General features: G+C 36.5%; 1 protein-coding gene across 4 annotated transcripts in view; it reads right to left on the minus strand.

Moving 5' to 3' along the window:
• Positions 1-3,101: 3,101 nt before the first annotated feature.
• The window catches only part of LOC124153346 (cilia- and flagella-associated protein 58-like), a 38,235-nt gene continuing 14,342 nt past the window's right edge, over positions 3,102-26,994 (minus strand). For 3 of the 4 annotated variants that reach the window (XM_046526452.1, XM_046526451.1, XM_046526454.1), the window contains exons 9-18: positions 24,586-24,847; positions 22,492-22,630; positions 21,854-22,049; positions 13,660-13,768; positions 10,003-10,181; positions 9,744-9,916; positions 9,401-9,563; positions 8,688-8,912; positions 3,969-4,079; positions 3,102-3,848 (exon numbers count right to left, since the gene is read on the minus strand). In XM_046526452.1, the coding sequence (XP_046382408.1) occupies positions 3,816-3,848; positions 3,969-4,079; positions 8,688-8,912; positions 9,401-9,563; positions 9,744-9,916; positions 10,003-10,181; positions 13,660-13,768; positions 21,854-22,049; positions 22,492-22,630; positions 24,586-24,847 (1,590 nt within the window). In that variant the 3' untranslated portion in view covers positions 3,102-3,815. Of the gene's footprint in view, positions 3,849-3,968; positions 4,080-8,648; positions 8,913-9,400; positions 9,564-9,743; positions 9,917-10,002; positions 10,182-13,659; positions 13,769-21,853; positions 22,050-22,491; positions 22,631-24,585; positions 24,848-26,994 lie in introns of those variants that run through there. The other variant, XM_046526455.1, reaches the window with a different exon arrangement.

Here is a 26,994-nt window from a genome sequence, read left to right on the forward strand (position 1 = left end):
GTACTGTAACGGGTAGCCACTACCCGCTTAGTGCACATTTATATTATTTTTTTTTAATTTGCGGGCACTGACACTATCACTGATGAGTCGGAATTTGCATCAAATTTTGAGTTCCTCACGCCACCAAACCCTAGAGAGGGTATAAAAGGGAGAAACGTCTGAGAAAATCCAGAATTGCTCCCAGGTATAACACATGCCTCCCCAATCTGGTCTGGGCTTGCTCTTAAAGGCCCACTTCGGGAAATAGACAAGGTCATCAGGGGAACACTGCGAATGATTACCACATTCCCAAAGCTGGCAGGAAACAATGCCTTATATCTGGCAACAGAGGAGTTGCCGCTAGAAGAAAAACTGAAGAACATAGCGAAGATCTTCTATGAAAAAAATCATCTTCCCAAATCGACGACATTGCTGCTCTTGGAGTAGCAAATATCAACTCATGGGATTGCTACTGCCGACAGCTACCTTCTACAAGAGATCCGCATCACCAGCCACCCACAAGGAATTCATAATTCCTAGTCCTAGACGACAGGACAAATATATAATTAGAATTTTCTAATTTAATTTTGAGTTAAGTTGTTTGTGACTTTCATCAGTCACGTTTCTTCCCCGTACACCACACAAGGTGGAATACATATGTATTACATCTGTAATACTGCCAAAATACACGAAGAGTGGATGCTGTATTCAACCGTAATACAGCATTAAGTTTTGTGTCCTTTAACTGTATATATGCTTCAAATGTCCCCTAGTACATGTATAATACAGTGTAATACATGATGTACAGTAGTGCATTTTTCCACGAAAATTACATGATGTAGCAAAATGTATATTTCCATGGCAATTACATTATGTACCAAAATGTATATTTCCATGGCAGTTATATTTGTTACAATTACATATGCAAGCTGCCTTCCACCTCAGTAGTTCATTAAATGAAGGTATTTTCCTAACAAATTCACAAGGGATATGAGGTGCGATACTTATTAACTGATCAATACAAATATTTGAAGCATAGCTTGGAAGCTTAATTTTTGTTGCCTCTTACAAAAGCTAATAATATCTTCCTCATCACCCCTAAACAAAGCAAATGCATGCAGTCCAGAGGAAAATCTGTAACCATCCTAATGCCAGGGATTGCTAGTAACGGGCTGTACCACAGCCACCTAGAGGCTCATTCCCAGGCGTGTGATGTCCCTCAATGTAGTGCTACCGCCAGAGCATGGCAGAACTGAAGTAGTCGGTGCCGTCTGCGATGCTGGTTTAACTGCCGCAATGAACAGATAATTGGTACCAAATTTACTCAGTTAATAAGACTCTAGTCAGTGGGTTCCGAGAAAATACTGACACGCATAAATAAGAATATTTTTCAATCTGAAACAATTCGTTGATATTGCATCTAATCCAAGTACCATATAACCTCGCCACTCTCTAGAAAAAAAACTATTTTATAACTGATTCATAAATTGTCGTTGTGTGCTAGAAGTATTACATTGGAAGATTGAAATCTGAAATAACTTTCTAGAATAGGCTTTTTGCATCCAAAGAGAATTTCTTCTTCAACATAAAAGCGTCTCGAAATACAATAGCATTAAGTAGTTCAAGCATTTGATTATACCTGGTTGCATACCTTATACTTTCCTTGGATAGATAATTTCTTTCTGGCGGGGTAAACGGTGTTCACACAAGGTCCCAAATAGTTCTATTAATTTAGAGTAAATTCTTCTTTATTTTGACACTGAATTAGACATTGCATAGCCCACGGGCTATGAAAATCTTACCCTAGAACCTGTGTAAATAAGATTGTTCAATGATAATTGCCTGTGAAATATATATGATCGTTGGCACATCTGCTATTATTCCGCTCGAATTCATCAAAATGCAAGCCAAAATTTACGTATAGTCCAGCCTCAGCTACGTACCCATCCCAGGTGCTTAAGTATTTGAAATATTGTTTGGGAAGAGCAATAGTTTGAATGTCACTTCAGTAGATGTATCAATCTAAAAAAATTTGAAAGTCCTAACAAATCACCAGCATAAACATATGTATAAAGAACATGAAATCTCTTAAATCACATCTCAGCTCTTATCATGCATGAAGACATCACTACAAGGAATTTTAGTGGCAGGAAAGAAAAAAACACAGAAATAAAATACAGATATTTTATATTTTCACCAGACAATCACAATGCAATACCTTCAATTCTCTCTTGTTACCATGAACTACTTTGGTGAAACAAAACTGTCATACTCTTTTGAACAAAAATTATTTAAAAGTGCATTGGCAGAAGACATACTAACTATCTTCAATAGTTTCTCCAACGAATGTCCATTTTCGCATCATCCACTTACAAAAAACAAATCCACATCTCTATTGCAGGAGATCTCTATTGCAGGAGATCTCTATTGCAGGAGCAACCAACTTCCATTACTTTTTTGATTTAGAATACCTATTTCTGCATGTGCATTTAATAGTTATTAATTTTGTGATGTATTTTCATGTTCAAATAAATTGCGTCTTGAAAAATGTTGTGGTCATTGCAGTTGTAACTATTGTTGCTCGCAATCACCTGTCTACCCTTTATCTTTTATCATGCATGCAAAAGTATGGGAGAAACCTATTATGTGATCATTCACTCTTGGCTAGGTTTTGCAAGTTGTTAATTTATGGTGTTTCATGTGATTTAATTTGGGAGTTTCAATGGAATGGGCAGGGGATTTGTATTCAGCCAAAAAAGGGAGTTTCAGCTCAGAAGGCAAAAGAGTCTCAGTATAGCTATTAGCCAAGGGAGTTTCAGTTTAGCTAGCCAAGGGAGTTTCATTGGAGTAGCTGGAGTACTTAATTGCACTGCTACTGCGCTGCCATCCCTCTTCCAAACTCCACTGGTTTTGTTTCAATTTCAGTGCAGTTTCAGCAAAGAAGCAAGGCAGTGAGTTTCAAGGTAGTTTCAGCCCAGTTTCAGTAAAATTTCAAGGGAGAAATTTTTACCCGAGGCCTTCAGAATGAATAGATCTCTTGCTTCCAATGATAACATTAGAGATGGTAGTTAACCAAGCTTTTATCTGACATACGAAGGACCAGCATCACATGGAGGTGTGGCAGTAAAATTAAGAATGCATGCTGCTCACTATTACCCAGACATTGTTGTTTACAGAAAACCTACCCATGTACATGATGGTTTGATTGGATCATACACAGCATTGACACACTGTATGAAAGACAAGCGAAATCGGTCAGTGAAATTTTCAGTAAATTTCAATTTAATTCAGTGAAATCGATTTTGGATCAACATATCAGAGGAGCATGTGTATTGTCTTTGACTGCTATCACATTTGCGCCTCACTTATTTTAATAATTTAATCCCCAGAATATGGAGCCCCTTCAATATGCAGTTTTTCCAGTAAAGTATTGGAATGGCTATGATTTCTTATTCTCCAATTGGCTTTTAGAGCCCTGAACCAAGATCAAAAGTTTGAGACGTATCCATAGTAAAAAACTTTCTCCTTCCTTTTGATTTAGTGTTTTAGTGCTCACTGTTTTTTGAACATTGTAATTTCAATTTTGCAAACAATTTGAGTTTTTGCCCCTCTTGATCTAGAGGCCCTAGGCTGAAGTCTAGTTAGCCTAAAGGAAAATCTGGCCCTGGTCACAGGTGAAAATTCACTGCAGTGCCTAGGTGCCAAAAAAATTTTTTATGAATATTTATTCTTCTGTTTAGCCAAACATATACAGAATATTGATCATGATTGCCAGAATATTTCTCCAAACAGCTGTACCCATAGAAAAATATATGAAGTTTCTTATCTCTGACGCTTCATTTCACTTGCTTGGGCCTTTTATTTTTCCTCTGCAAATAAAGTAGATATTGATTATAGATATGCATTGCACCTCAATTTAAAATTGTAGATTAGAGATATGTATCTTATTATTATGGTTTTCAATGCAGAAGTGTGAATATTGTTACTACCTTTTCAATTTCAATTTTCTTAACATAACGAAGATCTTCCATTGCTCGTTCAAGGTTGAATTTGTGTTCAGAGGCTTTAGTTTTATACATCTGTAATTCTGCCTCAAGTGCCTGTAATATATTTCATTATGTTTATTAGTATATGCAAGCTTTTTGATCAATAGTATGTTATATCAGTAAAGGCTGAACAGAAACATTCGTCAAAATTAATTTTTGAGGTTTTTAACCCTTTTGCACCAAATGCCGCACCCGCGTGGAGAGGATTTTCTTCCCTAAACAAAGAATGCCGCACCTGTGTGGCGAGGATTTTCTTCCCTATACAAGGAATGCCGCACCTGTGCGGCATAAATTTTCCTACCCTAACCAACGAATATGATTTTCCTGTATGGCACAGGTCAAAAAAGTGACTGTGGCGGACACAATAGACCCACGGATGCAGTCGCCCCTCGAGATCTGCCGTAGCAAGAGCCCAGTCCCTTCTGTGGCTGTTAAGGTTGACCCTTCCCTATCCTCTCCATGCAGTTAACTACTATTATTTGCAGTGTTTTTTCCAAAAAAATATTTGTTTCTTACTTTTGAAATCTAGTGCTAGATATGAATTCATCTTTTTTTTTGCTGACCACATGGAAATTTCAAACAAAATTCTAACATTAATATCAACGGAGTTATAGAACAACTAGTAAATATACAAAATCTGTCTATATCAACGTTAGAACTTCGTTTAAAATTTCTGCACGCTCAGAAAAAAAACACAAAATTCATGTTGGATGTAAAAAAATCGATGTGAACAAAAAATATTTGCATATATTTTTCATTAATATTTCAGCCGGTTGACTGTGGACTCGCCCTAGGAAGGGGCTTTCAATCCTTCTAGGGCCTGGAATAGAGGCCGAGGAAAGGCATTGGCGTTCCACTGAGTTGTTGGGACCAAAAATGGTTAGGGAGGGAACCACTGCCTTCTGTCAACGTGAGGAAGCTTGGTACAGGGGAGTAAAGACAATTTACAAGAGAATTGTAATGAGGAAAAATTTCCCTTGACGGTGGTCCGGCTCCGGTTGTTTTTTTTTTTTTTTTTTTTTTTTTAGATGGCAAGAGCGGGAGCCCAATTATTATTATTATTATTATTAAAATTGTTAAAAATAGGCATTTAGCCTGGTGGTAACATGTACATATGATGAAAAAAAACAATAGAAAACGTTGAAAAAACAATATAAAAATTGAAAAAAACAATAGAAAACATTTGAAAGAACAATGGAAAACATTATACAAATCCCTTGGTCCCTTCTTCTTCAGCCGTTTTTTAAAACTATGTAAATTTTTCGGGAAGGACTCAAATAGTTCTGCTGGTAGGTCGTTCCAGTCCCTTATGGTCCTATTTAAGAAGGAGAACTGCTTTGCATTTGTCCTTTGTGATCGGCACTTTATCTTGAACTGGTGATCGTTTTTACCAACAAAGCTGGGTTTTGATATGTCCTTCCCAAATTCTTTCCATGCTTTTTCCCCACTCATAATTTTAAACATGCCACATAGCCTGCTTCTTTTCCTCCACTCTTGTAAACTCTCCCACCTTAGAACTCCGAACATTTCTGGAACACTTTCCGTTTTTTTATGCTTTCCCAAAACATACCTAGCAGCTTTTCTCTGCACCTTCTCCAATTTCTTGACCTCTCCTTTGAAATGAGGGTCCCAAACAAGAGATCTCAAAAACTCTAAAGTGGGTCGTACTAGGGTTGTATAGGCCATTTCTTTCTGGCTCTGGTGCTTCCATGTAAGACATTCAAAAGATACCCCCTATGTGTGGGTAGGTGGGTGTTTAAGCATCAAAAACTTGAAATACTTGCATAAATAGGGAGCAAAGAGGATTGAAAGCCATTATATAGGTGTTAATATGTATTTACCTCACCCTGTCCTGCTTGGTCGAGGACTAATACGTTCACACATGTCTTCCAAATAGGCTAATATATGCTCTAGAAGCATCATTACATGAACAAATGACACTATTGAATTGCAATATCATATTTGTAATCTGAAACACCGATATGGTTTCGGTTTATTTGATTTGTAAACAGTCACCCTTTCCACTGATCCTTTGTTATATGTAATTCTTTTGACAAAAAACCCAAATTTAGATGTGAATATAATTTACTTGGAAGAAGGTCTGGTTCAAAGTTCTGCATTGTTAACTTCCTACTGCAGTCTGAATGATAGCATTGCAATATGAATTTTGGAAACAAACTTTATGATTTCATCTCTAAAATTCAAGCCTCATGATTGAAAAAAAGCTCAAGATCAAGAGCTCCAGTCACTCTGATGTTTTTGGGGTAGAAAAGGTAGACAATTTGATGGTAAGGATCACAAGAGGTTTTTCTTTAGGTGTTTAGTACATTCCATGATAGATATTTTGAGCAGTTCCCTTATTATAATAGATCAGTCTGTTTTCTGCAAGACTTCTGGACATTCTTTATGTGAAAGGCAATACCAATTGGCTGTTCTTAAAATGCTAGGTAGTATCCTCCTAAATCGGTTTTAGGTAATGTAGCTTAGTGGCAAGGTGGGAAGGCTTCGCTTCTGTGAATGTATTCTTCAAGTTAATGAATTCCATATTTTTCTTACAATTCATAAGATAGCTTCCTCAAAACACTATGATGCAAAGGAAGAAGCCATATAAGTAGTGACTTTCAAGAGACACACAATTTCTCCTGTGAGCATTTTTCCAATGTCTTTGGTTTGTAAGGACCATCGGTATTTGAAAAGCACCTTCTCTGGGTAACCACTGTGTAAACAAGCATTTAGTGCTCTTTAGCCTTGATTAAGAAATAAAAAGACACTTACCTATATGCTGCGAGATTAGAAAGTGAACGCCAGTTCAGAGCCACAGCTCCTGTTTTCTCTATGAAACTTCTTCACTTCCAAATCTATTTGTCTTGCCCTGAATCTAATCGAATAGCCACACATAATTTTAAGAAAAGTGTGTTCCTTGAAAGTCACTATGTGGATTCCACCTTTCTAGTATTTTGAGGCAACTATAGCATGAATTGTAAGAAAAAGTGATGGAGCCGTAATGATTGAAAGTTCATCGTAATTGGAGGAAATGGACGTTATCCTCCCAATTTCTATCAGATATCATCATTTACCTCAGTTGCCCTTTGCAGGCTCAAAAGGCTATGCGTTTGGTGAGATGGAAAATTTTATTTAGCATTTTCCAGGATGCTACAGTCTCCTTTTGCCACTATTAGCTGCTCACTTTCTGTGCAGCAACAGCTAAGGACATTTAAAATGTTCATTTCAAACACGTCCCTTCATTTTTACTAGCATAAAGTCCAGATATAGACTGTAATTTCTCTTCCCTAGAGATACCTCGATGTTTTTCTATTATCATAGAAAAAACTGGGGGAAGGATTCGCTGTGAGCTCTTCACAGTAAATGAATTCTAATTAAAAAGCATAATTCTTTTTTTTTATATTTGAGGATCTGCTTATAGATCATAAGTGATCTCTTTTGGATGCCTCATATTATGGTTCATTAATAAACACTTGTGGATGGAGTTTTATTCCCTAAAACAATATATACCAACATTTGACAATATTTTGCACTACATAACTCTGTCTTTCAATCACAGGCAGTGAACGGTCACACACAGAGGTTCGCCAAAGCAATATAACTGCATTATTATTACAGTATTCTGCCGATTAAGGTAGGTTTCCATGGAGTACTAAAAGAAGTGATCTGGGAGCCTCCCTTTCCTTCCAGCACTGCCTTCTTCAATTCACTGTAAGGCCTACTCCCTTTATATCTATCTAAAAATCCATTCTTTTCCTTCCCCTCCCTCGTTTCCCTAACATTCTACCCTCTAACACCATTTTCAACATCCCCGTCCTCTAAGAACTCCCTCCATCCATACATTCTGTCTCCTCCGTACCTCATCTTAAAGCTGCCTCTCCTTGCCAACCATATCCAGCACTTCATCGTTCCTTTTCCTCTCCATCCATTTCACCTTCTACATTCTTCTCCATACCCACATATCGAATGCCTCCAGTCGTCTCTCGTTGTCTTTCCTCTATGTCCACGTTTCCGCACCGTAGAGCACTACACTCCAGATCAAAGTCTTCACTACCCTTTTCTTTAAACTCTTATGTAACGATCCTCTAAGAAGCTCCTTCCTGTTCATGAACGCCTCCTTTGCTAATGCAATTCTCCTCCTAATGTACTTACTACTGTATCCGTTTTCCTCTAACGTACTGCCTAAATGGTTGAACTGCTCAACCTGCTCAAGTTTTTCACCACCCACCTTCATCTTAAGTCTCACATTCCTCTCTCATGATGCTTTATAAAACCACATGACCTTAGTTTTCTTGTGATTTATCCTCATCCCATACTCCTTGCAATGGTCGTATAACGCATCCACTAGAGCCTGAAGCCCCTTCGCTGACTGGCTAATCAACGTCTGATCATCCGCGAATCTCACTGATTTAAGCATCATTCCTCCCACTTTTATTCCAGCTTCTAACATAGATAGCTAAAAATATGTGTAGTTTGCGTTCCATACACAACACCTATTGGTTTGTTCCAATTCCAGAGTAGTAGGAAACTTAAAAAATTGCTTATGTTTCTAGAATTATGGTACGTGATTCATAGAGGTCCATGAAAGATATGAAAAAAGTGATTTTTGCTGCCCCCTACTTAGGATGGTTAACTGGTGACGATGATTTCTAATTTGACCTTGGTCTGACGTTCCTTCTCCCGCAATGCAATTTGAGATTCATAATTTTTTACGGCAGCATCGGTTCCAGGTAGTTGCTCAATCCTTTTCTTCAAGGCCTCATTCAATTTCTTAGCTTCATGGAGCTGCTCGTCACGCTCTTCGCAAGCAGCTCCTAGTGCCAGGATTCTCTTTTGCATTAGCTGTATTTTCTGGATCAACTCATATGCTTCTGGATCTGTACCCTAAGAAAGACAAATTAAATGATGAAGTGGATGAATGAGATGGATTTGGATGCATACACGTACGTTATTCCAATACTTTCCTAACTTTCGTGATATGTACGGGTAGGATTGAGCCAGGAAAATGTTTTTTCAGGGATTGAAAACAAAAAAAGGAAAATAGAGGTAATGAATACTATTATCAATTAAGGACTGAAAATCAAAAATTTAAAAATTTATGACCCCGTTTTTATTCGATTTTTCATGACAAAGTGACAAATTAGTTTTTGGACTTTTCAAAATCTGCTGTAGGTGAAGGGACAGCACCATGAGTTATTTTAGGTGTATTTGATCAAATTGCAGCTCTAATCAGCTCAAATGCACTCCATGAGATTAAAAATATTCCAAGTAAAATATTCCATGAATCAATATTCTGCATGTAAAACAACAGATATCAAATGAATTTATAAATTAAAAATCGATTTTAATTCATTTATGAAAAAATTACATACCTCCAATTTTCTCCATCGATGAACATTAAGTGGATTCATTAGTTCTTCCTCCAATGCCTTGCTTTTCAACCTTTCTTGTCTTAAGTCTCTTTCAAGGTGGAATATTTCTTGTCGGAGATCAGTTGTATTGTTAAGGCAGCGCTCCAAAAGATCCTTTTCTTGCCTGAATCATGCAAAGTTATTTAGGAAGTTCGATTCCTGGTTGTTAATTACTAATTATATGATACTATTGACAAGGTTTAATTTAGAGTTTTATTTTAATAAAAGGCAGCTCTGGTTTAATGTTATGTCATATATTTATATTTGAGAAACAGTCATGAACTCGTAAAAAATGTTTTCCCACCTTATGTTTTTTACTTCAATTTTAAGTAACCTCATGTCCTCAATTCTCTGATTGTATTGAGTTTCTCCACTCTGCAGAGAACACTCCAATACCTTTATTTTATCCTGAAGCTGACCAATGTCGTCATTTTTGCGCATGAGCTGGGTGATCAATGAATCTTTGTCCCTATGGAGCTATGAGATTGTCAATTGCAGTTAATAATAAAGAGGATTTAAGTATGAAATTGATTTTGTGAAATTGGCAGCATATTACTGCTTACTTGATCTGTTTCTTTTTTGTATTTCAAATTCTCTTCTTCTATGGCATAAATTAATTTTTTATCTGAGGTTTTTTCTTTTTCCAGATTTTCCACACATTGTTGACAGTTCTGCAAATTGGAATGTAGTGTTTGACTTTTTTCTTTGTACTCCTCTCTCTCTTTCTCTGCTTTTTCACGTTCTGCAAAAATTATTTTTTATTACTAATCAATTTTTTAAAATTTCAATGCATTTAATTGCATGGAAACTATTTTGCAAGCATATAACCTTAGCTCATTGATATTAATCAATGAATATTTGAGGGATTTAATGTAGTACAATATCAAAATAAGATTTTGCAGCAAGTATTTTTTAGATGATTTTAAGTCTACATCACCCCAAATGGAAATATTTATGCTCCAGAATAATTTTGAGTGTTATTATGGACCTTTATTATTTTTAGGTGCTGATGCTGATAAAGAATTGTTTTAAGCTTTGCTCCATGAGTACTAAGCACGGAAACACCTTTTGAATTTTGCTGGTGGGATTGACTGTCTGAAGCTACAGGTCCACATTCAGGTACATCGATTAATCACACACATTCAGAGGCTTTTCTTGTCAATCAAGCACACTGTCTACATAGAAGAAACTGAGGATACCAAGCCTCCTTTAGGCTCAATAGTAAGGAAATGAAGAGAGAAAATGCAATCATAGAGAACCCATTGTAGGTGAAAGAGTCAGTACTGTGAGAGTTAAAAGACCCAAGTAGCAAAAGAATATTGAAAAATGATTTTAAAATTATTTCAAATGATTTTAAAATCAAAATATCATAAGATGGCTAAATTCATGACTTTTTCAAGATTTTAAAATAATTTTAAAATAATGTATAAGGCGTTGATCTTTTTAAGTCTTGTACCATTTGATCTCACTTTGTTGATAGTATATTCTTGGATATGCAGGAAGTAATGGCTTATTTTTGCCAAAAATGCTTCTTTTTTAATTTCACAGAAAAATAATTATGTGAACATTATTTTAGAACAATTTCAAAATTATTTTACACACATTTTAAAATAATTTTAAAATAATTTTGAAATAATTTGATAATTATTTTCTAATCATCTTAACATAATAGTAAAATCATTTTAACATAATTTTGAATTAATTAGATCATTATTTTGAAATTATTTTAAAACGCTCATATAAATTTACATTGGTACATGTAATCTTAGTCATACCAGTGTGATAAAATAAACCAGTAAAAAAATTCTCATTCCTTGGAGGTGATTGTGGATAACTGACAAGTAGCTTTACAAAAAACAAGTAATACAGATGATTTTGGAGACTTTGTCTACCAAAAATGAATCCCTTTTTTCAAAAGTGAGTTTGAATTTCGCCATCTTGAAATCCACAAAACTGTACTTTTTGGCAGTTTTCCATAATATTTCTAGAAATTTAAAATAATGAATTTCCGGGAAAAATATCCCAATATGGACATGGAAAAAATGGACATTGAACGATCCGAGAATGCAATCAAGGAACACCTGAATACACTCCCAATATGTGCTTTATTGCATACTGAAAAGGGATAAGATGAGTAAATAGATTCATTACACAAATTAGTTTCTAAGCTAATCACTGACGTATGATTTCCAAGTTGTCAAAGAGGTCATGGTAATGGTGGGATTTCCGTGAAAGCTTACGGATAAGGAGATTCTGTAATTCTCTCGATTCATGTACCACTTCCTTCAAAACATTAATGTCTGTTGACGCTAGAATAATTGTTAGGTGGGAAATTTGTTTTTTACTGTTCCTGGCTCAGTTCAAAATTTCAAATGTGTTTACTTATATCATATTAACATAGCAATTAATCATTTTAAAAAGAGGCTGAATTAGTTGCAACATATTTTAAAATCTATATTTCATAGCTCATACAAGAATAGGACATATTTTAAACTTATGTTAAAATCATTTTGAAATGGTGAAAAAAAGATTTGTAACGTTGAAACAGAGAAAGCTAATATGTTTTCAAAATTATGTTAAAATCATTTTAAAATGTTCTCGCAATATATTTTAAAATAATTTTTACATAAGATTTTGCTACTTGGGGAAATATGAAGGATTTAAAAAAGTCTATCTATGTATTTCCTTTCTAATTTTTTCACAGAAAAGTTATTTGATGTTTAAGTCTGATAGCAAATACATATCAAAGTTAATCATTTTATTCAAATTTATGGCTATGGCTTTTTTGGCATTTATTTTGTGCATCACAAAGCCAACTCATTAAAATTTTTGAATTTCATATTGAGTATTGGTATATTTTTTGGGATTAAAAATAACCACATCCTTTACAAGAAAATCAAGCCTGCATTTTTGGGAAATATTGAACACCATAAAATTTGTATATTTTTTGGCAAGAGAGAGGGATCTTTTTGAATTTTTGGTAGTTACTATTTGAAATAATTACTCTGATTTGTTATGCACTGTAATATACGACGTGAGCATCTTTACCTAGAAGACCCAAAAATACATTGTCAGTGGCTTGATTGGAGGAAACGGAAAATGGGGACATTGGCCAATACCTTTTGCATCATCGTCAATTTTTTTCTTGGATTTCAGTTAATCTGATTGGTGCCATTACTTAGGAGCAAGCAACTTTTTGAAAAGGTTACATTTCACATTACAAGGATTTCGAAATGTGTTTGAGAGTCAAGACTTTTCATTGCAGATGCACATATTATTCTGTTTCAAATTTCACGTTAAATACACTTTCGAGAGAATAAATATAAATATGAATAGGGTAGTTTCCTTCATCAAAGAAAACGAAATGTATTGGTTGCTGTTCCTTACCCACCATTAGGGTTTTCATATTATACAAATTATTTGGTTTTAGAAACCCCAGTTTAAACGAACGGCAATGGTCAATTTTAACTTCATTTGAAAAAGGCCAGATTGGTGCCCATGCGATTCCACTCCACGTGACGTCACAGGGACCTAGTTTCTCCATGAGAGGATAGGAGTTTTAGAGTAGAGATTTTTTAGAGGAGAGATAGGAGTCTGAGATTACCAATGCATGCATGAGTTTCAGAGCTCAGGGAAACATCTCTTAATAATCACTTATTAAAATTGTCTAAGGTCGGAAAGTTTCCTTCGTTAGATAAGGTATTAATAATCCATATTTAAGCCAAGCGCTACCTGCTAGCAGCCTGTGTCATATCAGCAATCAAGCCTCACCTCAAGGTCACCTCACAGGGCGGCAGCGGGAACCAGAAATGCATCACACAGACTTTTCCCAGCATTCCTCCTCAGCTGTCGCATTTTTGTGTGCTTGAAAATTTTCACTTTTCGTTTAATCGCAAAATATAGATATCGTCATTTGAAAATCTAAGAGCGCAAAATGCGTACTACAGGAGTAATAATCTTTCGATTTAGGCAATAAAAAATTATAGGAAACCACCCTATTAGATTGCTGGCACAAGTGGTTTAGTGCTCATGAGTTACCTATGTCCTTATATCCCATAACAGCATGCAGTTCCATAGAGTGAGCAACTTACCCATGCCATGCCATTGATGTGTGTGAAGGAATAGTAAAGTAGGTATAGAAGTCCTATGCCCCTTACTTTGGGAATAGACAGCACTCAGCTAATATAGTTAGTCCCAGAAATCTTTTGCAAGCTACTTACCTTCATGCTCTTTAAGGAATTGGATTTCTGTTCTCTTTGATTCTTCTTTTATTTGCTTTTCTTGATGGCTCATTAATTTCACTTTCAGCTTGAGTTCAGTAATTTCATCCTGGAAAGAATCGATAAGGAAAGCAGGTACATATATTTTTTCTCTTATACATATATTTGAAGAAAATTTTCATGATGCAGAACTACCATTCACATCCATTTTTGATGCATAGCATTCTGCCCAAGATACGTTTTCCATCATTATAATGACTGTATCCTCCAGCCATAATATCCACAAGGAATGAAAAAATAGTGCTACTTAATCTTGCTTTGTTATCACTTGCTATCTTAAGGATTCAAGGTTGGTTTTTGTGTGAGTGCAGAGGTCAGCAAAGAATAACACACATTAAGGATATGAGAACCTGTTCCTTTCCCGGAACCACCTTGCACTTCAAGGGTTTTCGATATGGAGTGTTCAAAGGCTTTGAACCTGGTACCCTCAAATCGATGAAAAATCATTTGATCAAAAGCAAAGCATTGATGTCACTGAGTCCTTGAATTCTGATACTTAACACTAGAAGGACGGCAGGGGTCATTTGACCCATTTTCAGAATTCAAATTTATTTTTCTCTTATTAAAATATTTTTTTAAATTTTGAAACTTTTTGACTTTGTTCATTTTGGTCTATATTTTGATAAATTAGTGAAAATTCAACGATACTGTTTTGTTTTAAATTTTTATGACGTGTTATACCTAGAAGGACGGCTAGGGGTCATTTGACCCACAACTGGTTTTTGCGCTATTTTCTTGCCCGTGGGCACTTTAGTGGCATGCATATCATAAAATCAGCAAAGGGCTAATGTGGTAGATGATGTGCTTCATTTTGAATCTGGAAGTACCCAGTTCAATGCCAGTTTCGTCCCAAGGGCTCCTCTCTGTATTCGAAAACCTAGGCATAGAGACTTGTTGTGCACAATCTTTCCATATTTTTTGGGCAGCAAAGGGAAACAAAACCTATTCAATCCTTGATTTGCGTAAATTCATGTAATTATGATATTTTAATTTTGTTTTATTTATTGTTCAATGATTATTGTATTACCCACACCGGAAAATCGTCACGTATCCCAAGAATTGTTTTCCGTTGTCCAAGATTCAGAGCTCTTAGAGACATTATTTTCAATATCGACTCATCAGGTTTACGAATAACTGTTTCATTTTTCTGGCCTGACAGCACTGTCACTTGACCTAGCCCCTTTGCCGTGTGTCCAGCATTAGTGCCGCCTGACCCCGTCGGGGTTTGGGGCGGGTTGACTGCACGCTGCGTCCTGGGGAAAAATCTTGTCTCTTTTTGGGAGAGCGAAGGAATTGGGTGGACTGTAAAATTCTACTGTAAATCCTACCCTTAGAATCCGCATGTAGGTCGAAGAAGAAGCATTACTGCAAGTTCCTGGAAAATACGAATCAGGATACGGTTGGCGGTTGAGTCCCTGCCTTTCGAACGGCAATTAGTGTTACTTCTGAAAATTTTGTCCTTTTGTATGATTTTCTAATGTTCTCCAGCTCTCTATGCCTCCAATGCAACTAGAGAAGATTCTACCATAATGCGCTTTCGTTTGTAGATTTTTTCGCATGCATATCAGTAGCGAGTTGAGGAAGAAAGTAAGAAGTCGAGAAATATATCAAGAGAAGAGAATCGTCGCGATTCAAAGAGCTGTAGGGAATATTGAAGATCAGTCTGGAAGTGAATCGTAAACATCAGTTCAAGGACATTCTGACCAATCAATCAACATCTGCGTGTGATGGAAGCGACGAAGTCCAAGATAGTGAATCCGATGGCGACTTTGGCATGATAGCAAATGCACAGCTCTATCCAACAAAATGCAGCTGTCCTTTTATGAGGTAAATTCCAAATAAACCAGACAAATATGGAATCGAGTACTGGGTTTTGACAGATGTGAAATGAAAATACAGCCTAAATGAATTTCCATATTGTGGCAAAGATGATGAGTGGCAATCAAATCAAGCGTTGGGGAAATAAAGAGTTACTAAAGTGACCGTAACATTCAAGAATTCAGGAATAAATGTAACTTGTAACAATTATTTTCCATCCATCCTGCTGGCAGGAAGTCATACAAAAATGGAATACTTCTCTTGCATGGACGATCTGAAAAAAACAGGCGTGACGCACAAATATCCATGACCCCTAAAATAGCCATGTAATCCCATCAACGCGAGTGTTCAAAAATACCTTAGGCAATACTCTCACGTAGAATCAGGCAAACTAGAAACAATAATGTACCTTCACTCAGCAGCATGATCTCAGACGACACTATTTCCGAAACGAATAAAAGAATACTAGAGACCATCCTATTTCATAATAAAAACAAAGCGGGAGTAGATATGATGGATAGCATGTATCAATTTATTTACACGTCTCCAAATCCAACAGCCATATCTCCGTGGGCACAAAAAAGAAAAAGGTGCCAAATACCATCAAATTGAATCATTGCACCAATTTCCTTTCCATTTTCCAAATTCCTTTTCATGTGCAAATGGCTGGTGTCCTGACACCCCCTGCCACACGCTTTTAAGCGGCTTGCGGGTTAGTGTGTGGATTTAGATGTAGATGAATAAATCGTCCAATGAACGCATTCAGCGCAAAAAAATATTTTGTGGAAACAGCGCTGAAAAAATACTGTCTGTCTGAGATTTACAACAAAGTAATAAGTTTTAAAAATTTTAATGCAAATTTTGTAAACCAAGTACCCCTTTTGTTTAAACATGTAACACAACTTTTGTATTGAGTGTATGTATTTTCATTATTTGATTTGCAATCGACTACTACATACGGTTTAATTCATGATTCTTAAAAATAATTGTTATTAACTTTTGACGATGGAAATAATATTTAATAATGTTAAATAGTGTTTATACTGACCTGATTCAACAATTAATACGATTAAACTGAATATTGGTTGAAAATTAGGCGTTTTATTCCAAAATACATTTTAGGGGTCAAATGACCCCTAGCCGTCCTTCTAGGTAGCGCGAAACTCCCGTCCTCCTAGTGTTAATGAGTACCCAAGTAACTCCAAGTACCTGCAATTTACAAAATCAATCAAACAATGTATGAGGTCACTGTTTCAATCCCCATCCTTGCTAACACTACATTTGGCAAAGGTGTGTATTATGCCACACTGAGCATTAAAAATCTAGTGAGGTTGTCTCCACTAAAAGCCCCTTCTAAGTGTGCATGCGCCGGCCTCGGTGGTGGTGGGTTAATGCCTTTGCCTGCCAACGCAATGGCTGTGAGTTTGATTACAGCCTGGATGTATTATCAACCACCCTGGATATAGATGTGTATGCCCATTGAGCAAGTAAAATGCAAGACATGACTAGATAGTCTATAATTTGCTTCTGAATTAAAATGACTTAATTTTTTTTCGAGCCAATCCTAGGGCTCATTTATAGCAATTGAAAAGATGCAGGTCAGATTGATGAAAATGGACTAAAAATGATATTTGCAATTCGATGTGCACTCAATTATGTATATCTCTTTTGACCTTCTTACCTACTGTCTGACTGAGATAACTTAATGATGTTTTATAATTTCGATCTCGCGGCTGAGCTTTAAGCCACTGAGTGTGTCCACCGGGTTGCGGATGGTGGGTCAACCTCTAGATATAGGGGTTAGCTGCAATATAAGCAAGTTCACTTGTTGAATAAGCAGTCATGGGCAAAAAGCGGTGGCATTCCGAGGTGGTATGGAGGTGGTCTCTCCCTGGATAATATAGGCCATCTAAATGATACATTAAACCTGTGAAGATGCCATGACTTGGCAATGGGAGGCCCCCAACAATTATGCCTCACATCACCTGGGGGAGAGGGCAGCAGTTCTTCTACATATGAAGGAAGGTGGAGACCATGGTGGTCAGTACAGCGACACTCATTGCACTTCAGGCGTGGTAACATTTACTTTAACGGCTTTAGTACTGCGATGTGGAAGGCATGGGGAAACACCACATTATTATCCCAGGGGTTGCAGCTACTCCAACTTTAAATTATGTGACATGATGGAATTATCTCAGGTAAAAAATTCCAGAGGTAAACTACCTAGTCCCCATTCAGACCTCCGGGCGGGGACTACCCGAGAGGGTACATCAGTCAATTGTGATAAAGTTATGAGGATAGGTGCATGGAAAATGAGATCACTTAGGACTTGCGGTAAGCTAGAAAACCTTAAGGTGGAGATGGAATTACTGAATATCGACATGCTAGGAATCAGCGAAATGAAATAGCCTGAGGAGGGAGACTTTTGGAGTGGAAGCTATAGGATTATACACACAGGATCTCTAAACGGTAATACTGGGGTTGGGATAATGCTAAGAAAGAGCGTCGGAATGCATGTGAAAATCTTCTTACAGTAGAATGAAAGGATAGTTATGATAAAGTTAGAGACTAAGCTGGTAAATATGGTAATGGTACAGGTTTACATGCCTACGACAGACTACGAGGATGAAGAAGCTGAAGACATCTATGATGATATCAGGGAAGTAATCAAACAGGTAGGGGGTGAAGAAAACCTTATTGTTTTGAGTGATTGGAACGCTGTCGTCGGTGAAGGTCAGGATGGAAAAATAGCCAGAAAATATGGATTAGCAAATGGAAATGAAAGAGGCTCCTGGAATTTATCACGGAACACAAATTAGTGGTTGCCAACACGCTATTTTAGAATCGCATGCAAAGAAGATACGCATGGAAAATGCCAGGACACAAAAGAAGATTTCAACTAGGCTATATTCAGAAGTGAACAGAGGTTTAGGAACCAGATAAAGGACTGTAAAAGCTACCTGGAGCAGATATCAACAGTGATCATAATATAGTGATGATGAAATGCCATCTGAAATTCAAGAAATTGAAGCAATCAGTGAAGAACGCAGGGCAAATAGGAAACTAAAGGAGCCAAAAATCAACAGGCCTTTCAAGAAGTAGTGGAGAGCAAGATAAGATTAGATCAGACTGAAAAACCAGTGGAGAATAGCTGGAAAAATATCAAAAATGGGCTTCAGGAGGCCGCTAAGGAAGTTCTAGGGCGAAGAAAATGTGTTAAAAAAATGCTATGGATCATGGATGAAGTCCAAGACCTCATTGAAGAACGGAGAAAGTATAAGAATACAAATAGTGAGGAAGGACAGGCTTGCCACAAGAGAATAAAGAATGAGATTTGCCACAAAGGGAGGAAAGCCAGAGAAGCGAGTATGACGAACATAAGCAAGGACATGCAAAATAACCTCATGCAAGGGAAAGTGGAAGCAGCCTGTGAAGTAATGAGGAACCATTTCAAGGAACGATGCACAAGATTACCATTAGGGAAAAGAATGGAAATATTCTAATTGAAAATGAAGACAAAGCTGAGAGATGGAAGGAATACCTGGAGGAATTATACAATGGAAGCAATCTTAGCTAAAAAATTATCGAAAAGGAAAGTAAAGTTGAAAAGGATGACATTGTAGCATCATAAGATCGGAATTCGATGCTGCAATAAGAGAACTGCGAAAGAATAAGGCCCCAGGAATTGATGAAATTCCAGCATAGCTAATCGAAAATGCAAGAGAAAAGATCTTCACTCAACTGTATAAAACTATCTGCGATATGCACTCAACAGGATACATAGGTATTTACATAGTGACTTCAAGAAGAATATAACCATTCCCATACCCAAAAAGAAAAGAGTAGAGAAGTGAGAAGACTTCAGGACCATAAGCTTGTTGACACATGCATTGAAGATTCTGACAAGAATCATTTACAGGAGAATAGAACGAAGGGCAGAAGAATTCCTGGATGAGGACCAATTCGGATTTAGGAAAAGCAAGGGCACAAGAGAAGCAATTTTGGCTCCTAGGCTGCTCATAGAGAAGAGAATGGAGATAACAAGCCAATTTTTGTAGCACTTGTCGATTTAGAGAAGGCATTTGATAATGTGGAATGGAATTCAATGCTTAAAGTTCTGAAAGAAATGAGAGTGCTTTACAATGATCATAGAATTGTTCATAGTTTGTATAAAAACCAAGTAGCTGTGATCAAATGTGGGCCCAATGGTGCAGAAGCAAGAATAAGAAAAGGGGTCAGACAAAGGTGTGCACTTTCCTCCTTAATTTTTAATGTTTACATAGAGAAAGCCATCAACAAAATGAAGGAGAAAACTTCAGGTGTCAAAATCCACGGAGAAAAAAATTAGTATAAGTACTGCGATTTGATGACAAAGTAGCAGACATGGCCAAGTCAGAGAAGGATTTGAAGAAGACTTTGACAAATAAAGAAAGGGAGTAGGAACAATATGGATGTAGGAAGTAGGACAAATATGGAAAGGAATATGGCCAGATATTACCTGAAATTTAACAAAAAGAAGACTAAGATATTAGTTTGCAGCAAAAGATAGGAGGCTAAGACAAAGATTAACCTAGGGAAGCATAAGCTTGAAGAGGTGAAAGAGTTTTCTTACCTGGGAAGCCGAATTACCAATGATGGACGAAGCAAGAATGAAATAGTCAGTAGAATCGTGCAGGCGAAGAGGGCTTACTACAAAAAGAGAAATCTTCCTATAGGCAAGAATACAAGCATAGAAGTAAGGAAATAATTCGTCAGATGCTACATATGGAGTATGTTTCTCTATGGAAGCGAGGCTTGGACGTTGACAGCAGCAGAGAAGTCAAGAGTGGAAGCATTCGAAATGTGGTGCTACCGAAGAATGATGAAGATAAAATGGATTGACCGTGTGAGTAACCAGGAAGTGCTAAGGAGAGTGGGAGAAAGAGAAGCTTCCTAAAAACATTAAGAAGAAGAAGGGACAACTTAGTTGGCCACATTTTGAGGCACGATGGTCTCATGAAGACTATCATTGAAGGACAAGTGGAAGGGAAAAAGGGCAAGGGACGGCCCCGAAAGAGTTATATCGGACAGGTTATAAAGGATGTAAAAGAGAATAAATATGTAGCTATGAAGAGATTAGCGGATAGGAGAGAGAAATGGAGAGCTGCATCGAACCAATCTTATGATTGTTGACTAATGATGATGATGATGTGAACAATATGCAGCCTACTAATTACACTTTTTTATGAATCTTCAATTCACTATTTTATTGATGTTAAAGACTCCTACCGGACTTCAATCTTCAATCTTAATTTCTTAAAAACCTCAGTTATTTTCTAGCAGGGCTCACAGGGAATGCAACTCGATTTTGTATTAAGCACCAGTTTTGTGCAGGCAAGAAGGGCAATTGCCCTTCCTCGCCTTACTCGAACTTAATCGGAGCAAATGCATGTTGGTACATTTCTTGCGGAATTCGTCCAAGTATAACAATGGTTATTCTGTGGATGGTATTAACATAAAGGCAACAAACAAAGTGAAGTACCTGGGAGTTACGATAACCTCGAACCTCTCATGGGGAACACATGTAAGGAATATCTGTGGCATGGAGCTGAAGAAATTAGGATTCGTCAAGCGTATTGTGGGAAGATTTTCGGATGAGAAAGTGAAAGAAAGATGCTATTTCTCAATCATCCGTCCGTACCTTGAATATGCAGCGAGCGTATGGGATCCGGTACAGAAAGACTTAATCCACGAACTGAATAAAATACAAAGGAAGGCAGCGCGTTTTGTCAAAAACTGCCACGGGCGTACAGACAGTGTTACGGAGATGTTAAGCATATTAGGCTGGGAGCCGCTGGAGACTCAGAGACTGCGCACTAGGCTTAGATTTCTTGAACAATTGAGAATGGATATCTTTAAGAGCAACACGGAAAACATAATAGTAGAGCCACACCGTATTTCCAGGTTCGATAGAAGTGATAAATTAAGAGAGATGTTTTGCCAAACGGATAGATATGGGAATTTGTTTTTCCCCGAACCATAAAGGACTTCAATAAATGCTAGTCCCAACTTCGTAGTGCACTTCATTTTTTATGCGTAAAACCAATCTAAGGATTATTGACTAATGATAATAATTTCGATGCATTGATTTCTCTTTAGTTACTGCACTAATGACTAAAGTTGTAAGTGGAGGCCACACATCAATTTTTATGTTCACCAGAATGCAATTTACGTATTTTTCACTAAGATTGCATTAGATACTTTCCAAATGCCTAATCATTTCCTCTTGCTATTGAAAAATACTTTGCATTAGCTCTATAGAATGTGTTTTGCTTACCTCTGCTCTAACAAGGTTCTTGGTGATAGTTTTCTTTTCAGACCAAAGAGCATCACATATATTTTGCTGCCTTTTTATTTCACGTTCTAATTCAATCCTTTGCTTTGTACCATCTGCAATGTTAGTGTGAGCAAGTTGTAGCTCCTCATTCACATTCTGTAATTCTTTATTTAAATCGATGAGCTGAGTGTGCACTCTAGAATAGGAGACAAAATTGATTTCTTGAGATAACCCTCAATCCTCTGGCCTTTACCATAATTTAAGTAAAATTTCTCTTGGGACAGTTAGTGCATGGTAAATTATCTAGAATAATCATTATTAAATGTAGACATTTAATTGGAATTTTATGTAATGAAATACCTTCATTTCAGCACAGTACAAAATATGGTAATAATTTTGAATTATAGGATGTGAGCTACAAAAATGGAGAAGGAATAAATATTTGTTGAAGGACAGTTTGCTTTTTTTATTCTCACAGTATTAACTGAGTTATTTGGCTTTCATGACGTGACATTAGCAAACAATCATGCATTTGGGGAGGTAGACTAGAGTCTGGTAATAACTCAGATTGCCATGTTTGCTTCTATGATGGAACCAGTTTTAACTAGTTTTCCGCTGTTTTATTTTTTAAACTTTACCTGTCATTTTCATTTATGATTTCTTTAATTTGAGTGGATTTTTTTATTAATTCCTCATTTAATTCGTTCATATCTTTCAGGAGTATACTTTTATCAAGTTCTTCTGTCTTGAGTCGTTTGTTTTGCTTCTCATTGATATCTAAAAATGAAAGGAGAATTGATCAGTCATGGTGATATAAGACAGCAGTGCACATATGCATTTAGATAATGTTGAATGAAAGATCTGACAAATGAATGGCTAATGAAAGTTTTCATCTGTGGTGGATACAGAAAAACTCAAGGGTGGGGGCCAAAAGATATCATGAGCTACCTTCACTTTTAATGTAATAAAAATATAATCGAGTCAAATGCAAAGTTTAATAAAGTATTAATTAAACTGATTATACATGTATAAAATACAATGCCATCTTATGGTATAAAAAAGTTACAATTGTGGTTCTGCAATGTTCAGCAATTTGGGTGGCCCCATAAGGGTATGTGCCCTCCGCACTCTCCATATGTATCCGCCGCTGGTTATCATTCAAGGTGTGTCCAAGAAGTATGTTCACCAAGGACCTAGTGCCAAAAAAGTGCCACTCAGTGTGTACCTGATAAAAGAGCTGAAGGTGTGTGTTTATCAGGAAGATATGTATAGGAAAAATTTTAGTGTGCTTAAGGGAATGAACACAGATGAGAGGCGACTGCTGTGAAAAATATATAAACTACAGAACTGTTATAAATGTTTAGAATCAAATATTCTTTTTGTTTGTTTTTTTTCAAAAGGGCTTTTAGTACATACTTTGCACATATAATTTTGGGATTACCATTGAGGAAGCAGTCAATGAAGCCAGTGTTAGGTATCAACATTGAAATAGATGTTGGAGTTTATTTTTTGTCATATTTTTGCTCCTGTTTTATAATTTATATTGCGTAGCTTAACAAATGATTGAAACTGAAAACTCACAAAGGTTCCTAGAAAGCTCCTCCTTCATAAATACATACTTGTTCCTAGATTTTAGGGTAAGGATACATATTCCTGGGGTATCATATGTTTTCATAATGAGTTTTTGAATCCTATTTTAAAAATAATTTCATGCTTTTGCTATCCAAATAATGTGTGATTTTTTCTCAAAAATATAATCACGACATTTTATTAGAATTAGATGTAAAGAGATATCTTCATTTCAGCATAGGGCAAAATATGGTAAAAAAATTGAATTATAGGGCATAAGCTACAAAATGGAGAAGGAAATACGTGTTGAAGGACATTTTGCTTTTTTTCTTCTCACAGTATTAACTGAGTTATTTGGCTTTCATGACATGACATTGGCAAACATTCATGCATTTGAGGAGGTAAACTAGAGTCCCGTGATCACTCAGATTGCCATGATTGTTTCTGTGATGGAACCAGATTCTTGGTTTATGGTTCCAATTAAGTTCACAACTATATGAAATCAGTGTTTTTGTGAAACTATTTTGACTCTTCTGTCTCCCATTACTTTATTCCATAAGCTGGGAGCCCTTGATCAAGTAATGCACCTTTAATGACGCTGTAGTGGTTGAATTAACTGCTTTCCTCAATGCCAAACTCTATGGTGGGCAATTTAAGAGATTGGGACTAATTCCTTCACTCCAATTCACTTCAAAACCCTAAAATTACCCACTAAAGAGTATAACATTGTAGAATTCAATTTATTCAACCTGGAAATCCTATGCCTAGATCCCTCGCAAGGGTCTCTCTGAACGACTTTAGTCTGTATCTGGGCACAATGTGGCTATCATCTCCTCACACATATGTAGAAATCTTGACCAGGAAGCATTTCGTTTTTTAAAGTGGTGTGAAATCGATCATACAAAGCTGTCTCTTCTCGCAAGGAGGAGAACCTTTATAGATAGAGTGTATTTTTAAGATAACTTTTGCCATGCTGAGAACATGGAGGTGGCAGATGTAGCAATTTTATTGAAAAATGTAATGAAACGATTCACATATTTATTTTACTTATATTTAGCACATACAAATACATTATTGATGATATGATATATGATACTTTCTATGATAGATACTGTTTACGTTACTTATCGATCCTCATTTATAGGTCAATAGGTAATATTTACCTGACAAGTGGCGAATCTGGTTTTTCAAAATGTCTCTCTCCCTAGTGAGGTGGTCTAAGGTCCGTTTGTTTGCATCATCTTTTTTCTTGAGCATCTCTGCCTCTCGCTTGAATGTAGTCACCCTTTCTCTCTCTTGTTCCAGCTCTGCAATCATCATGCCTCTGGCATTTTCCAGATTTTGGTATCTTTTGGTCGCATATTCTGCCTCTCTACTTGCCTTAGTTATTTGGTTACTCAGGTAATTTATTTCCTCAATTTTCTCCTGATTAGCAGGGAAGAAGAAATAAGCTCACCAATTTTTATTCCTAATCTAATAAATTGCTTTTGTTTGGTCTCAAATTTTTTTGCAAAGGGATGTAAATTTAAGTGATCTGGAAGTGCACTGGAAATTATTTTCTAACAAAGTGACTATAATTGCATTGGGAAGGAAGCACTGGCAAAGTAACATTAGCATATTTTTTTGCCAGATCAGAAAATTGACTAATGACTTCAATTATTGCCTTTAATTGAATTTAAATGTTCCATTCTAATCACTGTGGTGGGTTACATGGAGGGGACAGCAAGGAAGGGTCAGCTATAAGCTTGAATCGCCCTACTCAGCTTCGGAATTGCTTTTATACTCTGAGAAAATATGTTTTAAACACACATCAACATTATTTTTCTGCACATCTGTGGGCTCAAACATTTGCAAGGGCTGATCATTGATAGAAACAGCGAGGCGTCTTCAAATCCCTTCCCATCAATTATCTCTAAACTTGGGCAATAGGAATCCTGCCCAATTCTTCAAAAATCAGGCCGTAATGCTGAAATTAACATTTACTTAAGTATTTAAGCAAGCAGTGGGTGGTAAGAGAGATATAAGTAAAGGAATAATAAATAACAGAAATTGCCAAATCAAAGTTGCCTGTTCGAATGCAACAAGCTTATCACTAATGTTTTGTAAATCACATATTATTGAAGGATACTTTCCTCCATCATCATTTGTTACATGGGACTTGGCCTCAATAGCTTAATAATGTTTCCCACTGCCACCATCTTCCTCGAAATTTGAAAGGGATTGTGGAATATTATAAGCTAAAATTATATTGGGGATCGTGGGGCCAAAGTTTGGAGCATAAATTGTGCAAATTGCTAAGGAAATGGACATTGGAAATTGTTCCAAGATACTCTTACCAGAGTAATTCTTCTTCAAAGATTCATTAATGCAATGACGATATTCTCATGCATTGACCTATTACATCTAAAACTACTTTGCACCTAGTTTTAAAAACAGTTTTAAGTAGGGTCCATTAGAAGTACCTTAGCCTTCAAAACGTAGAAATATTTTCATTTGTATCAATCGATTTTGTTTACACCCATAAAGTAAATATTTGGGCAGCAAAATGGGCTTGCTCACCAGTTTTATTTAGGTGTCGATTATGATACAGTTCCAGAAATAAAGAGACCAGCAATTTATCTTTTTTTTTGATCTGACACTTACCTACTTCTCGAGATATTCATGACAAAAATTGACAGCTCTTTAACCCTTTTGCGGATAAGTTGACGCCATTTTGAGCTTATGCCGAGTGGGTCATCATTTCTGTGCTAAGTTTGTGCATGGGATAGATGTGGTTTTTGTTGCTTAATTTCCTGTGAGTGATTCCTTCCATCAATGGAAGATTATTCCTGAACGAGTGAATGAATTAGAATGCTAATGATGTCATCAATCAACTGATGTAAAGTGGGTGGCAAATTTTGCATTTTTGTATTGACCTGAATGACCCATATTATTTTTGCGAAAACGTGAACTCTAGGATGTTGAAGTGAAATGAGATAATTAGTGATAATTCTGATCAGTGATAAAACTAGAGTGATTATTAATAATATAGCTTGACAAAGTGCTGAAAAGCGGCAGTAGCATTTACAATCCGGCCTAGCTACAGCACAGCCACCGAAATATGACCTCATCTTAGTATAAGCCTTGTCTATCTTGCACAATCCTTCATGGGATTTGTCTTTACTTGCACCCTTTGGGGTGAGAATCCACATTCAAAGTGTTCCCTGTGGAGCCAGTGCTGGAGGTACGCTTAGCTTGGCTCCACATGTATCCATGGCTTCAGTGAGCAGTGCAACGGTTGTAGGTTGGCTAAAGTTAATGAGACATACGAGATGAGGAGTAAAGATACATGTACATATATTGGAGTCATATGCATTATGTAACACAACTATGTATGTGCAATGCATTTTTGTATGGTTATCTAATGTAGGGTGATTAACATAAATTTACCTACACACTATCTTTTACATGAGAAATGCAAGAATATTTTTTAGGCATCAAAATGTGTGGTGTTTAAATTTGCAATGTCTTACAAAAATTTCCTCGGCATTTCAAAAATGCAAAATAATTTCTTACAATTAATGGGAGAATCA

Source organism: Ischnura elegans, chromosome 2 (assembly GCF_921293095.1).
Source record: "Ischnura elegans chromosome 2, ioIscEleg1.1, whole genome shotgun sequence".
NCBI classification, from domain to species: domain Eukaryota; kingdom Metazoa; phylum Arthropoda; class Insecta; order Odonata; family Coenagrionidae; genus Ischnura; species Ischnura elegans.